We start from the raw sequence: 16829 nt of genomic DNA on the forward strand, positions 1-16829 counted from the left end.
ACTTTAAGCGGTGTAAAATTTTTCTTGAGATAAACTTTCTAATAGTGTTTTGATAACTGAATGGGTTGCTGTAATTTATTTAAAATATGTTACCTCAAATTATTACTTACATTTGATTACACAATTAAACTCTAACTAGTCTGAATCTCAATTGTTCAGTAAATAAATATAAATCAAATGTATGCAGCACGCAGCACAAGGTGATTTTTTTTTTTTTTTATTTAAATCACCTATTCTCATGGTTGGACCATTTAACTGCAAACAGAAACAGACATAATTGATGAAAAGAATCATTCATAACTTGTACCAAAAGTGATTTTTCGATGCTTGCTCCAATTATTCCCGTCCTCAGCTTTGCCTTACGTGAAACTCACTCACACATGATCAGCTTCAACTCACAATCTGGTGTGCCTATGTTCATCTTTGCCTTAAACGCGCACCAGAAAATGCCACTTTCGGTACTTGAAATATACTATTTAAGAATTTGTCACCTCAATAAAAGGTAGCAACTGGATAGACAAAATCATCTAAACATTTCAAATAAAAAATAATTTTTATTACATTTACATTTAGTTAGAAATCTAGAAATTACACTAACTTAGCATAAATTTGAAATAAGATTAACAACTAACATGTTTGACAAGAATCCATCGATAACAAAATCACCACATCCGACCATGCATTTGACGACTTTAACGTAAACAATGCTATCCCACCTTACAGGGCAACCAGCACCTTAGAACTCCACTTCTATCTGATCTCAATATACAACTCAATAATCACTCATTATTGGCATATTTAAAATAATTCAGTAAGAAAATAGTTTCTCACATCTTACCGATTAAATTGATTTATAATGTACAACAATAGATAACATAATAAGAGATGCTACATTAAGAATGGCAAAGCCCTTTCAACCTTATCCCTTCCCCCTTCCTCTTTTTTGGCTAGGGCTTTGTGATGTGTACTAGATGAGAATATGGCTATTACTCAAGATTTATTTCAGATTACTAAATTATAAATTTGTAGCGATACAACAGCAGTCTTTTTAACAAGCCCAAGAACAGGCAAATTCATATTTTCAAAAATAAGTATTAATTTTTTCCATTCAATAAAACAGAATAGGACTTTTTAACAGTCTCAGTATCCTGCCAACCCTTGTCCAATCACTGCTTCACCTACAAGACATTTGCAAAAAAAGAGAAAAGGTGGAATGTGTAAACCAACACTAAAGTTAGTTCAACATATCTACAAACAGATTATCAACATTAATAATTTTCTAACAACAAAACAAGCAACATCACAGACAGTTAGGTCTTACATTTAGACAGATCGTACCGGCTCCCAGCCAACTACATCACAACTAGTTTCTTGCTAATTTATTTGAGCTTCGGGTAAGAGTAATAATGAGCCTGTTGAGTCAATTTTTGTTGTGGAATTGAAATCATTATAAAACCGTCACCAAACACTTACTCGCAACATTTTCTTTATTTCTTTGAAGTGAAGTTATCAAAATGTTGAGTTTGTGAAACAGTAAATTTGAGATCAAAGATATGAACATAAATACTTAATATACTTAAATAGTGATGAAAGATTAAAAACATTGAGAATCCTCAATATGTTTAAGGGCTACATGAAGTTGCAGTCCAAAAAAGATGTCATGACAAAAAAAGTGAGATAAAACACCGTAGATTAAACTAACCAAAAAAAGTCTTTGATTCAAATAAATTTGCAAGAAGAAACATAAAATACATAAACATGTTACCCAGATGTAAGATTCAACAACAACATGCATTTCAACAAAGGTTTAAACAATAAAATATATTTTTGTGCCACATTAAACAACAATCGTATAAGGCTACATACAAGAAAGACATTTAGTGGAAATAAAACAGCCTGCTGAAACTTAACAATTGACACTAACAATAATGGTACCATAGGCCTATAAATTACATTGGTGGATACAAGGTGCTTCAATTCTCGTGTTTAGCCTATTTATTGCACTCAAGCATCGGTCTGGTGAAATTGAAACATCTAACAATGCATTATTTAGATTAATAAACTTCTTCTTCTTCTGAGAATTCCTGAATTTCCTTCACTAAAAATTTACCTTTATTCTTTAACATCTGCTTGAATATAGGTTGAATAATTTTATCTGCCCTCTAGGATATTCTATGTTTGTTTCAATGTATGAATCAAGGAGCCGAATGCTGCGTTGAGAATTGACTTATTGAGAGGGCACAGCAATAAAAGATTGAAAAAACTACCTTCAATAGCTGTAGCCAATCAGCCGTAGATGAGTTGTGTTTTTGGTCCGTCAGTTTCAAAAATTTATTTAAAATTTTACAGTGTCAAGTAAAATCCAAAAACATTAAAACTTTGGCTATTATATATGAATTAAATAGTCCCTTGTTGATGGCAGATATAACTCTAAACTTGTACTTTTATGAAGACAATTTTATACTAAACTAAATTATACACTATGTATAGTCACTGACAGGCAGAGAGTGTGGCAGTTCTAGGATAAAGTTGTCAACATTTATGAGATAAAATAATATTTTACATCCATATGGGAAAGAAAATCATGGCAGAATGAGAGTCACTATGTTGGTAAAATTCAAATATATAAAATTAAGAAATATAGCATTAGTATTGGTGTACTATCAATATGTAATGTAGCGTACATCTGATGTTTTTACCCCCTTAAAATATGGGACCTCAAATCCAATGTCCTCAATGACCTCAATGTCAAAATAACAACTCATCCACTGCCTTATACTACAATGGCCTAATCTGTGATACAAAGGAAAAAAACAAATCCATTTCAAATGCTCTGAAAATATTGTGTACTGAATCTGTCAATATCGCACTTAAGTACGGAAGACTAGGTTTTAACTAGCTTTGAATAAAAACTAAAGCCCAATGTTCAAGCGGATGTTTAGTAAGAAAAGCATGTATATCTTGCCCCCATTGGACCTCCCTCACGTTGTATACTTATCTTGTTTTACACTGTATTATATTTACAACTACAGTACTCAATTACATATTAAATTTGTTACACTTTAGAGCCAAATTGAGCTTTAAACAAAATCGATAACATTTGGATGAGCAGATCAAGTTTTAGGTAAGTGAAATGTTAATTACATTCAAAAAATTCCCATTTTTAGGATGAATATTAAAATTAAGTTAAATGCTTACCAAGAGTAATGAAAACAAGAATCTGTTCAGCAATTTTCTGAATGAATTAACACTTTTACGTTTTATAAAACTTGATAATAATTTGGAACATTTACACACTAAGACTGCTTAACACACAACTTATAGGAAATGATTGTTGAAAACAAATTGTTTAGCACTTTACAAGCTGTTTTTATGAATCTCACAATTTACCCGTTTAATAACCTGCCCATTCCGTTTCAACAAAATAAACTAGACTTATATTTATAAAAATATTTCTCTTCGTATGTTCAAAAGAACTTTGATTTTCTCAAATCAGTACAAGACACTAACTGACTTAACTATGACTACAAGAATCTGCATCACTTTCATTTTGAAACAAGCTGCAAGATCTTGTGTACTTTCTAAATGAGGCATTTGACGTAAGGACATAAAATACAATATCTATTTCATCTGTTTCCCAATATGTGTATTTGTTATGCAAATTTTGCATAAACACTGTAAAGAGACTTCAAACGTCTTCAACTGCAAGACAAGCGTCTCTGTATAAAACCTTTGACATTAAAAGATTTTAAAAGCCTACAAAAATTTACCAGCCCATTCTCTAATTTGGGATGTAAAGTAAAAACCATTGCATACCGAAGGGTAAAATTAGATGGCAAAAATATGCTAAACTAAATCTAAAATTAACATATTGTGGTGATAAATTTGTACTGAATAACAAGCAGACTGTTGTGTGAAATGGAAATAGTAAAGATGGAGCCTCCCACAGCTTGTTCCATGTAACTTTACTAGGGTGTGAAACACTCAACACATGACATCCACTAACGCCTGTCTATCTTCTTGGGTCTCAGGTCCTAGAACCAAACATACAACACTTTGATTAGAAAAAGTACAAACACAAAATACCACAACAAACCTGCAGACTTAGCAAATTTATATTGCCACAGCGATTTTCCATGGATATGAATTTGAATGGATAGTTTTTTGTGCTCTGGGGAAAACAAACCAACAAGTAAATCAGTCTTGGGTCCAGGTCTTACTGTGAGATTCACAGGAATAGGTAATTTTTAAAATCTATTATTATTATTATATAAATTTAACTTTATATACAGGAAAATATTAACAAATACACCCACCGCAAAAACCAGCAGACTAAGTGAATTTCTATTTGCCTGATTTTATTTTTACCAAAATCCAAAATATTTTCTTAAACACGACATATTTTTATCTATTTTAGAGGTATGCGAGCTGCTCAATGTTCAAGCTGAGCCATGCCTAGTCTAAAAGCTTGAGTCAGATGCACCAAGTCAGAAAACCAAACTCATGTCAAGCTTTCACTTTGGCAATATTATTGCGGTGCAGAACGCATCTGTGAATATTGCATGATCGAAAGATGAGCAAAATGTACAAAGATGATGATGATACTTGGTTAACTAATATATGTCATGTGTAGTTGTTTTTTAGGCATTTACTTTGATACATGGTTCATATGTAGTACTGTAGTACAAAAGGATCTCTGAACCACTCAAAAGCAGGTATACAAACACCATTATTATTATTAGTATTACCTTGGAGCAATTTCTGTTGACTTCTTCCACAATGACATTGACAACATCGGCTGGGACTGAACCATCAGCCAAAAGCCGCTCAACGATCTGCATGGATTTCTTATTGAGGCACATTGGAGCCTGGAGCATCTTACGGACAACCTCTAGCTCCTCCAAGTGACAACCTCCTCTACTGGACATTCCCTGTATGTAGTAGTGCAGTGGAGTCATATCACACTGATCCTACAACAACAACAACCATTAAACATTGGACCCTGGAGCATCTTACGGACAACCTCTAGCTCCTCCAACAAGTGTTGAAACTAGAGAGTAACTTTTGATTAAAATCATTGAATATTTCTTAAGCACTAGGCCTAATTGGATTGTAAAGAATTTCATCCCATGATGTTGAGTCAAGTAACATTTTCAGCTTATGTAGGTTATGTTGATTGATGTTCCTAAATGTTAAAGCTTCAGGCTTCGGTATCACATGTGAATTACCATCAACATGACAAGAGAGTAAGATACCCGAGTGATCCGAGATATCAAGATTAACTATTTTAACATCGTAACCCTCCCGCTTCCAGTAAATTACAACATTATCCAGACAGGCATCATATCTAGTCGGTTTGTTGTATGCAAAGTGGCAATTAAACTGCTTCAGTAAACATTTGATTAATGTAGGCTTAGTAGGATTTGCTGTAATGTCAAAATGAGCATTGTAGTCACCTCCAATGAATGTTTCTATTTTTAAACTTAGATAGCAAGTACAAAAATTGTTAGAGTTTTTCCAGAAAAATATTTGGGTCGCCTAGGGGTGATCTATAAATACTAACAATGACAATCTTTGAACTGCAAAGTGTGAAAGAGACCGCGGCGCGGTTACTTCAAAATTTATTTCATCACACAACCAGGCTACATCGAGGGGTGTGTAGTCCATATTGTCACGAAGGTAGATTGCCACACCACCTTTTATGTGATTACTTCTCCCAAAAGCAGAGGCCATTTTATAACCATCAACTGTGTGAAGTTTTATTTCATCTAGACTTTTCCAATGTTCGCTAATAGCTATCACATTGATATAATTTTCTAGAGCAAAGTGGCTAAGAATATTGCTTTTGTCTAAAAGTCCTTCTATATTCAAAAATAGAGTTCGTAGATCTTCGCCATTAGGCCTATATATTTTATTTGGGGAAATAACTTCATTAGGGTCTTCGTTATGCATTATTGACTCATTTATGATTGGTTTTTTAGTGTCTGAGATAAAATAACCCTTAGGTTTATGTACATACCTTGGTTTGAGAGGGACGTACTCACGAATCAGGGTCCCACTTGGCCAAAATTCCAGGTTAATAAGTTTTGACCAATCATCATGATGAACACCTATTTTGAACGATTTGTAGGAACTGTATTTAGTTTTCAATTGCACTACTGTATCTCACAGTCTTGAACGTCAGAATCCAACACATATGTCTTTACCTTGTCTTATGTCACTTCGGAATAGTCAAATTGTCATGGATTACTTCTTTATTTATGTCACTAGCAGTTGTAGACACATCCAATGAATCCTTAACTCTAGGCTTACGCCCACATGTCACTTGTCTAACCTAATTTTCCAGTCTGACATTTATATTGGTTATTTCATCAAGTCTTGAACTAATGGCCAGATTTTCAGTAGCTATGCCTTTTACAAAGGTGTAACTAAATTATAAACTACACGCCTGAGTTTGGTGATTTCGTCTTCAACCTCCGAACTACTAACTAACTTGTCTATGTTTGTAGCACAAGTGCTGCAGTACCATTTCACAATGTCGGCTGCTTCGTTAATTATCTCGTATTTTCTTTCGTCAACATTCACACAGGCTGGGTGATACCATAGATTACAAAAACCATCACAATTTAGTCCTTCATCACTATTTGTAATTGTAACCTTACATATTTTGCACAGAGCATCTCCAAGTTCACTGTCATCTGAAAAATTTATTATCCGAAAACCTATCTGCGCCAATTGTTTTGGATAATCGACGATTTACTGCACTCCGGGCCTACTTTTCCACATAAGTAGCAATGGCAACCAAAATGTTTTAATTTAAATATATAATTTGTAAATTTGACTGTGCAATAACAACATTTATGAATAATTTCCTCTTGTATGTTTGGAGGAAGACATAAATTATTTTATCCTGGAATTACTAACCAAGTCCAAGGGTTGGGCACCCATCTTGAGCAGCTGCAGTAGAGTGGTGACTTGAGTGTAGGGGGAGCGAGCGGCTGCATGCATGGGGGTCTGACCTACAGAGTTGGGCATCATGACATTCAGCAAAGGCTTGTTGTTGGGACCCACGGCCATCAACAGTTCACTCAGCACATGCATGTGGGAATCTCCCTGCTCAGCCACAAGGTGGAGGATGGTGTTACCAGCATCGTCCATTGGCTGTAATCATAATTCAGGAACATTAATTAAGACAATAATAGGTTTTACATACCTCCGTCAAATAGTCCAACGATTAATATTGCTCATCAGCTTACATGTTGCAAAAACATTTTCAAAGCTTGCAACTTGTCAGAGACACAATTAAAACAAGGACGACATGAACATAAAAAACATTAAAATGGTACGAATACACAAACATTTAGATAGCGGTATCATAATAACATTGATTTAGTCCAGCAGTCTTCTACCAATCCCGCGCCTCGCCAGACTAAATCAGTATTATTATGATCACACTATCTAAATGTTTTACACAGAATTTTCCTGGGGAAGACCCCTGGACACCCCCTCTTCCCAAAAACTGCCGGTTCGGCCCCCATATCTAGTGGTGTGACTCTCAGTGTTGTTGGGAGGCTTTCCCTAAACCCCCCCCCCTACATGCTTAATTGACACAATATTTCCCACTGAAGATTGTGGAGTCCAACAAAATCACAGATTGGGAAACACTGCTGTGCAACAGTAATATTGCTTTTCAAACGGCAATACAAAATTGAAAAGTGTTAAAATTAATGTTTTGTCAACACCATGTAACCTATATTTTAACTTGAGAAATATTGATGAACAGAGACCAGGGTGTCCAGCAAGCCATGCAAAGTAAACTCTTGGACATTTCAAGGTTTTGTTGGTTCAAAATTTCCAGGTCAGCATTTTAGAAAACTTGCAGATTAAAACCTATTGGTATATTAAAAAAGGATAACGAACCTACACTAACATGAATTCAAGTAGAAAACATCCTCTGCTATAAGAAAATATTGTTAAACCATCAAAGTTGATAATGAAAATATACTAACCTAATCAAATCTATCAAAACTAACCACCACATATCGTTATTTTCTGTAAATGGATAAATTGATAAAACTTATATTTTGACGATGACTAATAACTGTCCAGCAACAAGATAAAACATATTCTTATAATTTATTATTTTGGATTCAATCTAAGATTTCTTTTGTTCATATGTCATAATAATGAAAATTACTAATGGTAAAATTTTGAATTGTTTAATCTCTTATCTATATAATAGGCAAGCATGTTTCTTTAAAACCTTTTTTCTCAGCTCCTGTGCATCACAGAGAAAATCTTCGCATACTGTTAGAAAGCTATTTTCCTGTAGATGTGCAGAATCTCTTTATAAATTAAAATAGGCTCAAAAATAAGTACAACAAATTAATTTGAAATTTTTAAAAATTAACATGGTCCTTATGGTTTTCCATGCTTGTGACAAAATAACAACAAAATATAAACAGAAAAAAAATGGAAGAAATTCCAATCACATGTTTTATTTACAGCTTAGGGTGAAAATAGAGAATCTTGTACATTACATATTTTGGTTGAGTTTTCGACCACTGGACGACCTCTAGTATGAATAAATTGTTATAAGTGTTAGACCTTTAACCCTGACAGTGTAAAACAGAATTAAATTATTATTAGATTGCACTAAAAACATTAATAGTGAGAGAACTATAGAGGTTCCAGAACACTGTTCTAATAAAATGTCAAAGAATTAATCACAATTTCCATTTTTACTTACTTCTGATGGGTTATATCCAACTTGAGCCATGCTCTCAGCAATATAGCGAGCAATCAAAGGTCTCTCGTGGCGCTTGACAGCAGCAATGTACAACAATGGATGTCCTCGCTCATCACAAGTCTTGAGTGCCGAGCGGTACTCATGCATACGGTCTGGAGCTGTGAGAAACTGGATGTGAGCGTAGATAGACAACTGCCAAATGTCTCCTTCATGAGGCTTGTTGAGAATCTCGGTCTTCATCGTACTCATCAGGCTCCTAGAAAAATATCTTGGTAATCTTAAATGCCTTCTTGATTACTAGTGAGAAATTAATGGTAAATGATTATGAGGGTTATAATTTACAAGTAAGTACACTCTTACAGTGTAGTTGAAATGCCCAGGAACAGTGTAATATATTTTAAGCCACACTACACTATTTTGTCGAACATCCCACACAAGGATTTAGTCCAGAAAACAGCTGTTTGCCGCCAGCTTAATCAATTGGGGTTTCATTACATACTACTGTATTGTAATGAGTTTTACCGGACACCAACCAGCTGATGCTGTATTTTATTTTGTGATTAGTGGTTACTGGTTAGGTTATAAACAAAAACATAACCTCTCTCAGAGGTTATGACAAGTGATTGTTAGTCCTTAATTTGGTGGTAATATCTAAGGATTTGTACCGATTTAGCAGTATGACGTAAAATATGGTACATCACTCGTCCAAAATGTGCTTACCGAACTCGTATGTTAATCCCATAGTCGACTTCTTCTCGCACACACTCGTCCGGTAAACACTTATTTCCAGGACTACTAACACAATATACTATTATACCAATATAGATTAAGTAATGAGACTTGGTATATCAAAAATAGCCATTTAAATGTCTATTTCATTCATTCATTCATTCATTCATTCACCCTTTCAAGCTATTATAACTTTTTTACCTCTTAAGGGGGATAGCCCACAAGGAGTCAGACAAAATTCTTAAATAGGTCTAGCAGCATAGGTAGAGTTTGGTATCAAATTAAATGCCTTATTTAGTAAAACACATTGCTGCAAACCCGAACTCAAACGGACAACCAAGTCAAAAATGGCAGCCGTTCAAATATTTCTTGAATCTGCAACTTTTAATCTTTGAACGGCTGCCATTTTTTACCCTGCTGTTATTTTGAGCTCAAATTTGTGTCATTTTATTCTACTAAAAAACCTTTAATCTGATGTGCATATTGACCAATGCTTACATTTATGATTTTCTTCCTACTTCTAGAAGAAGCCCCACAGTATAATTAGCATTGCAAATCCAAGGGATCTTTAAAAAGCTGTCATTTTTTACTCCATTGTCCGTTTTAGTTCGGATTTGTGGCATTGTAAACTAACAGAGACCTTCGATTTGATACCAAACTCGACCTATGCTGTTATTTAAGAATTTTGTCTGACTCCTCATGGGCCTTCCCCCTTAAGGGATAAAAGATACTTTTAAAGTGATAATGGCTTAAAAGAGTAGACACTTATGGCTTTTTGTATATATACCAAGTCTCATTACATTATCTTTATCTATATTGGTAAAAAATATATTACACCATTCCGGGACTTTTCATCCAAACTGTATACATACGTACTCAAAGTTTGATTAGAAATCAAAATGAAAGGATAAATGGTAGCAGGTGGTATGTTTGATAATGTATGAATGATAAACTGCACAGTAAAATTATTAAGCCATGAGAGAATGTATAGATGTAGCCTATACAAATCTATACAATACAAATCTTTGTAGGTTAAACATTTTTTGCCGCACTACTAGAGATGCACGTTATATAACATAAAGGATGAATAACAGTGTTGCCGCGCGATAACTGTTGTCAGGTCATCCTGTTGCGGCGATCTCCCTGTTATTAAAATAACGCTTTCGAGTTTCATTATGACAATGCCACGGCAGATCCGCAGAACAGAACGCCGTTTTTGAACAACTATAATAGTTTTGACGAAAGCGTCAACAATCAGACACGATAGTTAGTTGCCGTGTGGGAGTGGGACTTGAAATAGCCGAATTATTAAACTCGTTGCCGCAACTTACACATGTTATGTTATGTTACGGGTAAATTGCCAAATAGCAATAAACTAAACAGGCGCTGTGTAATGTTGCGCCATGGAGTGTGGGAATGGTACGTAGGTCAAAAGTCTTACAGGAAGTTTACGTATTGTTTGCTATCAAATCTGAGTTATTTTATGCGTTTTCACATTAGTTCTCCGCTGATTCTCAGGTACTAAATTTCTCCATTATTTTTGTAAAATAATGACCAATGTATTGCAGCAGTACACTTATGACTTGTTTTGATTTTAAACATAAAAAATTCTTAAAGTGTTGTGTTTTATTTTAGTAACCTACAAACATTCAGTTATTGAGGAGTGAAATCATAGTTTAATGTTAAACTATGAATAACGTAAGTTTCAAAACGGTAGATAATGCTTAAAGAAATGAAAAAGTCATTATTTTTATTTAAATTATAGCTTTTTCCAATTATTATTATTATGTTAGAAATTAGGAAAATATTCTATCATTTTAATTGCTAAAATACCTACTAAAAATAAGTTTAGCAAATATCTAATTTATCTATAGATACTTCATTAAATGCTTTAACTTTAACTACATTTAAAATCAATTTGATTCTATACATTCGAAATAAAAAACAAGACAGTATTTTATAACGTCCAACACATTCAAAACGATTGCTGGGACGCAACAGCCGTAGACAATGAATTCTCGGCAACAAACTCTCGGCAACTTTGCTGAAATAACAGGATGCCGCAACCTGTTATTGGCGGGCGAAAAACATTGCTGTTGTGTTGCTGGGAAACAACAATAACTTACATCTCTACGCACTTCATCGTTTTAAGAGACTTTTCACGCAAGAAATTACTCTGGAAAACAGCTGTTTAGCGCCTGCTTAGTCAAATTTTTTTAAAGAGGTTGGTGGCCTGCAATTAGGCTATTGTTAGATTAGTTTACTACAAACCTAGTTTAGTAGTATGGCGAGAAATATCGTACATCACTCGTCCAAAATGTACCTGTTTTCAGAACTAGTAACGTAATATACAATAGACTCCCTCTTATCCGGACACCTTTTAACCGGACATCGGTTTAACCGGACTACACTCGGCGGAAATAACATCTCTTTAACCGGACAATTTTTATCAGCACATCGGTTTATCCGGACCAGCAGCAAGTGCTTTTGTATCGTAGGAAGTCTTAGATCAGCAGGAAGTGGGCGGTACTGAAACGACTGTTCTCGTGGGAAAGAATTGAGACCAGTGATCATGTCTCTAAATACGATGCTCTCCTAAATTTAAATCAAATGATGTATACAGTATGCATTTAAACGGTCCATTAAAACGAGTTTTTGGAGACATCGGTTTAACAGGAAAACCCGTTATCCGGACTGGCCTCGGTCCCGAGAAGTCCGGATAAGAGGGAGTCTACTGTACTACTCAAAAGGTGTACAGACAGTAAAAAACATTCTTTCAAGTATGAACCTAAAATCGCATAGAACTTAAGCTAATGATTGCATACTGTTTGGGTGAAAACTCAAATGGTATGATAGGATTCGCATGGGTACATAGGCTACTATTCTCTTAGATTGATCTGAATCCTATTTTCTTTAATGAAGCTACTTAACAAAGAAAATAGATAGTGAGCATAACTATATTGTTTAATTTTGACCAATGGATTTATATTTTCTCAGTATTAAAAACTAAAATAAATTTATAATTTAAATAAATCAGCAGAATGTTTGATTAAAGCAATAAAACTCAATCACATTTACCACTAACATATAGTTAGTTATCTTGGACAGATAAAATGTTTAAATGCCAAAGTGAACCACAAATATTACTTTATTGTCCCTCACTTAAATACATTAAATAATAGTTACACCATCACAATCTACGTATGTTAACATTTCATCAACCTTTATTGATCAGGTGTTTGTTTGCCATGTGCGTTTTTGCAATCATTGCGTTCCCTATATCTATACTATAATATGAGTAAAGTTTGCGCACAATGATTTCAAAACGACTCCTATGATTTCCTCCAAATTGTTAGATACTAGTTTTAGGCTAAAAACATTATCCATGATAGGCTCTGTTGTGGGAAAATTCATTTTTCGTTAATAACTTAAAATGAAATTTTGATATTTGTATCCATTAGTCATATGGACTGTCAAGTAGCTGTGGCAGTTTTACAAAAATGTGACAAATGATTTGTAACATACGCTTGTAACAAATCATCTACAGTACAGTATAAAGGAAAAGGCCATTCCTATGAATGCTATTGAGCATTGATTTATATAATCCATTTGGGGTGTTTGATGTATTACTAACCAAAGGGATCATTACGTCTGTTCAAAAACGTAAAGTCTTTTAACGCAAAATATTGTACACTAATATTGAACGTAGTTTTCGACAATGCGCCGCCGGAACTGATGGGTTGTTCCACGATTCCGTAATTAGTTGCAAAGTTCTGCGATCCCAGTGACTTACGCAATAACGGTCAACAGATGGTATGTATCATGAATTTTTATATTGAAGTTTACAGTAGAAATTTTCAATATAGATTGCTTGTTCACATGAAAAAGTTTGTTAGGTAAACTAAGAATGAGCGTATGTCTACCGAAAAGGAATTGACTTTACAACTTAATTAATCGTAACAAAACTGAAAATAGTTGTTGGCTTAAAGGACTTATTTTTTTAACCTCTTTAACAAATCAAACACCTTGAGCAATGATCGGTCTTCTGGTAATTTATAAAATATAAATTATATTTAACAGGAAAACCCGTTATCCGGACTGGCCTCGGTCCCGAGAAGTCCGGATAAGAGGGAGTCTAGTGTACTACTCAAAAGGTGTACAGTAAAAAACATTCCTTTAAGTATGAACCTAAAATCGCAAAGAACTTAAGCTAATGATTGCATACTGTTTGGGTGAAAACTCAAATGGTATGATAGGATTCGCATGGGTACATAGGCCCCATTACAAATTAACATTCATAATAGAACATCACAGTGACATGGACGGACAGTGACAGTGGGTTTTAGTTTCTAAAACCCACCTAAACCATGTTTATTGAACAAGACTTGTTTACTTGTGTATGCATTATCATGCAAAATATTTCAACTGCTATTTCAACTTTCTATTTCTATGATATAGAAATTATTATGTAAACGTTAAATATAAAAGCCATACTTGCAGAATCCTGCAATCCTATCAGGCGCATTCTCAGCTTTGGTGGTCATGACAACTCGCACCAACTGAATCGTGAAGTGTTTCACACAGAAGCTGGTTGACTTGGAGAGATCGTACAGCCGTTGAGACGCAGAAGTAGAAATGTAGTTCACAACTTCTCCAAGAGGTCTCATCTTGGGCTCGGATTTGGTCACCACTGTGGCAGGAATGATGACAATGTTGGTCTGTTGTGTTGGTAGCTGAGCACGGACTGTCTCCATTGCAGGGTCAAGTTCCTGCAATCATTTTTATGAAATTTACTGAAATTAAGTGTACAAATACATTTGGTTCTTCATTTTAAGTATTTCATTAATACTCTTTCATCTTATTTGGGAAAACTATGTAAACGTACCTGTTGCACAGATTAGTTGAAATAAAATATTTAAAAAATGTAAAAAAATAAAAGACAATGCTACAAAGTACAGTATACAAAGTAAATGCTACAAAGATACAAATTAATTAGGGTCCCAAGGCAAACTTTAAAATAAAATTCACAGTTTTCCACATTGATAAGGGTCAGGGATCTTACACCTGTGAAAAAATTATGTTGTCCCAATACGTCTTAACTAGTGATTATGAGTATGAAATATCACTGTTTGGATAAGAGTCTTCAAAACCCCTCTAAAAAAGGGCAAAACATGTCCTTTTGTTAAGCTGCTTTCGATCTTATTTGACGTGACTGAATTCGGAAAAAGTGTTTTCTTCTAGTCAAAGCATGTAAAAATTTTAGCGTATCTCAAATAGATATATTTTTTATCAAAAATATGTCTTTTTTAGGGCCAAAAAAGCAAAAATTAACATTTGTACAAAGCTATACAAACAATTTGAAAATAGTTTTAAACAATGTAAGATAGTAGAATGGTGCAGCAACTCTTTTAGTAAATAATAAAACAAAGATCAAAGAATTTGCTCATTACCATGGCTGGTCAATAAGCAGCTAAATAATGAACCATCTATTAGCTTAAAACCGCGCGACAGTTGTATACTACTAGCCGTTTGCAAAATGTCCAGCCGTTGTTTACGTCTTGTCATTTACCAGACACCCCCCCTCCCCCACCGACACCTAATCAGCTTCTTTCTGTATTGATATTCATTGATTGGCACATATTGTGTATGTTGTTTAAGGTGAAATGCTCTTTAATGAAATGGATTAAATAATATATGTAATTAACAAATTAACTAATTAAAAGCCTTTATCAATTTCAGACTAATAGAACATGTCATTTTAAAATTACATTATTTAAAGATGAAATAAAATGTGTGGCCAAGATCAACAAATGAATTGTAACAAATTTGGCTAATTTTAGGGTTTGCACTCGATTTTTGAATTTCTTATTTTCTTCTACTCTAAATTCAACGCTGATTCTGAAAATGACATTCTTTTTCTGCGGAAAACGAACATAGGCCCCAAAACAAAAAAGAAACTGATTTTACCAAAATTTTTCATGTACTCAAATTAACCGGAATATAGAGCAGATTACGAATAGGCAAAAACTATTTTGATCCAGCATTTAAGCGAGATTTTGACAAAAGTGTGCGGCACAATTTTGAATAGGTACTCTTCAAATAACCCGAAAACGGCAAAAACTCACCTGTTTATCCCACTATTACCTGGTACTAAACGAGACAATTTTGAAAATGCAAGCATTTTCTAAATCGTATGCTTGTTGTTTAACCAACTACTCCAATACCTAGTTTAATAAAAATATGGATGTAACACAACACAATTAACAACCCGGACAACTACTCTTTACCTTCCCAATCTAACCTAACTCCAAAACACGTATTATAGCCACATATCCGCATAAACCCTGACCTACCCTCCCCTCATGCCTATATTAATAGATTAATAGAAAGCCTAGATTAATAGAAAGTTCCTATTCCTAATGTCTAATTACCTATTATTACCCATCAAACCTTAATTGCCTAAAATATCCAACAAATTACCCTTTTCTCCCGATGATTACCCACTTTTTATGTCACCCCCACCCAAAACCCCAAACTCCCACTGGGCCCCAAGTGAGTTGGGGTTATTACTGATGGTAAGTTGTTACATTTTTGCTTTTATCTCCCGTATATGACATCGGATCAAACACATTCTTGCATATTCGTGATAATATACTTGTTATTCCATTTAACACATTGAGCGCGAGTGGCGGGCGCACCCGTCATGTTAGCATAGCAACAACCTTGTTTCAATGTGAGCTACGCCATTATCGGGGAACGTTGTAATCGTTACCAGCCTGTAGCTTAGAATGCGAGCTTTATTCTGGTGTAGGTTGGTACTAAAATTGCCCCTAAAATCCCGTCTGGCAATGCTTTTGTCCCTTTTTCGGAGATTTTCCCTATTCGAGCTATATTACAAAGACTCTGGTTATTGATACAGGCAGTGCTACTACCTTTGGGTGTTTCAGTGAACTACATCCACTATCGGGGTAACGCAGAACAATCACCACTGGCTGCTCTTTTGTGATTCGTCTTACTGAGATATTTCAATGCCAATAGCGATCGCTGATTCAGTCGGGGCTCCGCCCGGGCCTCGCCGCCATTGGCGAACGCCTGTTTAAAGGTTTTCAGCGCTCAATGTGTTAATTTGAATACCCACATGACCTGTTTTGGAAAAAAAGGTTTTTGGTAGTTTTAATAGTTTTTTGGGTTTATGGTCGTTTTCTGCGGAAAAAGATCGTCATTTTCGGAATCAGCGTTAAATTTTGAGTAGAATGAAAAAAAGAAATTCACAAATATGGTGCGAACCCTAAAATGTATATTAACCATTGAACCATTATTAGTCCCGTTTTTGCGGTAAAACCCTATTGGC

General features: G+C 34.6%; 1 protein-coding gene across 3 annotated transcripts in view; it reads right to left on the reverse strand.

Moving 5' to 3' along the window:
• Positions 1-534: 534 nt before the first annotated feature.
• LOC128997896 (uncharacterized) overlaps positions 535-16829 on the reverse strand; it is a 91422-nt gene continuing 75127 nt past the window's right edge. For all 3 annotated transcript variants that reach the window (XM_054423687.1, XM_054423685.1, XM_054423686.1), the window contains 5 exons: positions 13973-14247; positions 8750-9005; positions 6925-7161; positions 4749-4970; positions 535-4034 (listed from right to left, as the gene is read on the reverse strand). In XM_054423687.1, coding sequence (XP_054279662.1) covers positions 4002-4034; positions 4749-4970; positions 6925-7161; positions 8750-9005; positions 13973-14247 — 1023 coding nt within the window. In that variant the 3' untranslated portion in view covers positions 535-4001. The remainder of the gene's footprint in view (positions 4035-4748; positions 4971-6924; positions 7162-8749; positions 9006-13972; positions 14248-16829) is intronic.

The sequence above is a fragment of the Macrosteles quadrilineatus genome, unplaced genomic scaffold, assembly GCF_028750875.1.
Source record: "Macrosteles quadrilineatus isolate MER2022 unplaced genomic scaffold, UCM_ALF_1.0 Scaffold_7__1_contigs__length_78375512, whole genome shotgun sequence".
Classification (NCBI taxonomy): domain Eukaryota; kingdom Metazoa; phylum Arthropoda; class Insecta; order Hemiptera; family Cicadellidae; genus Macrosteles; species Macrosteles quadrilineatus.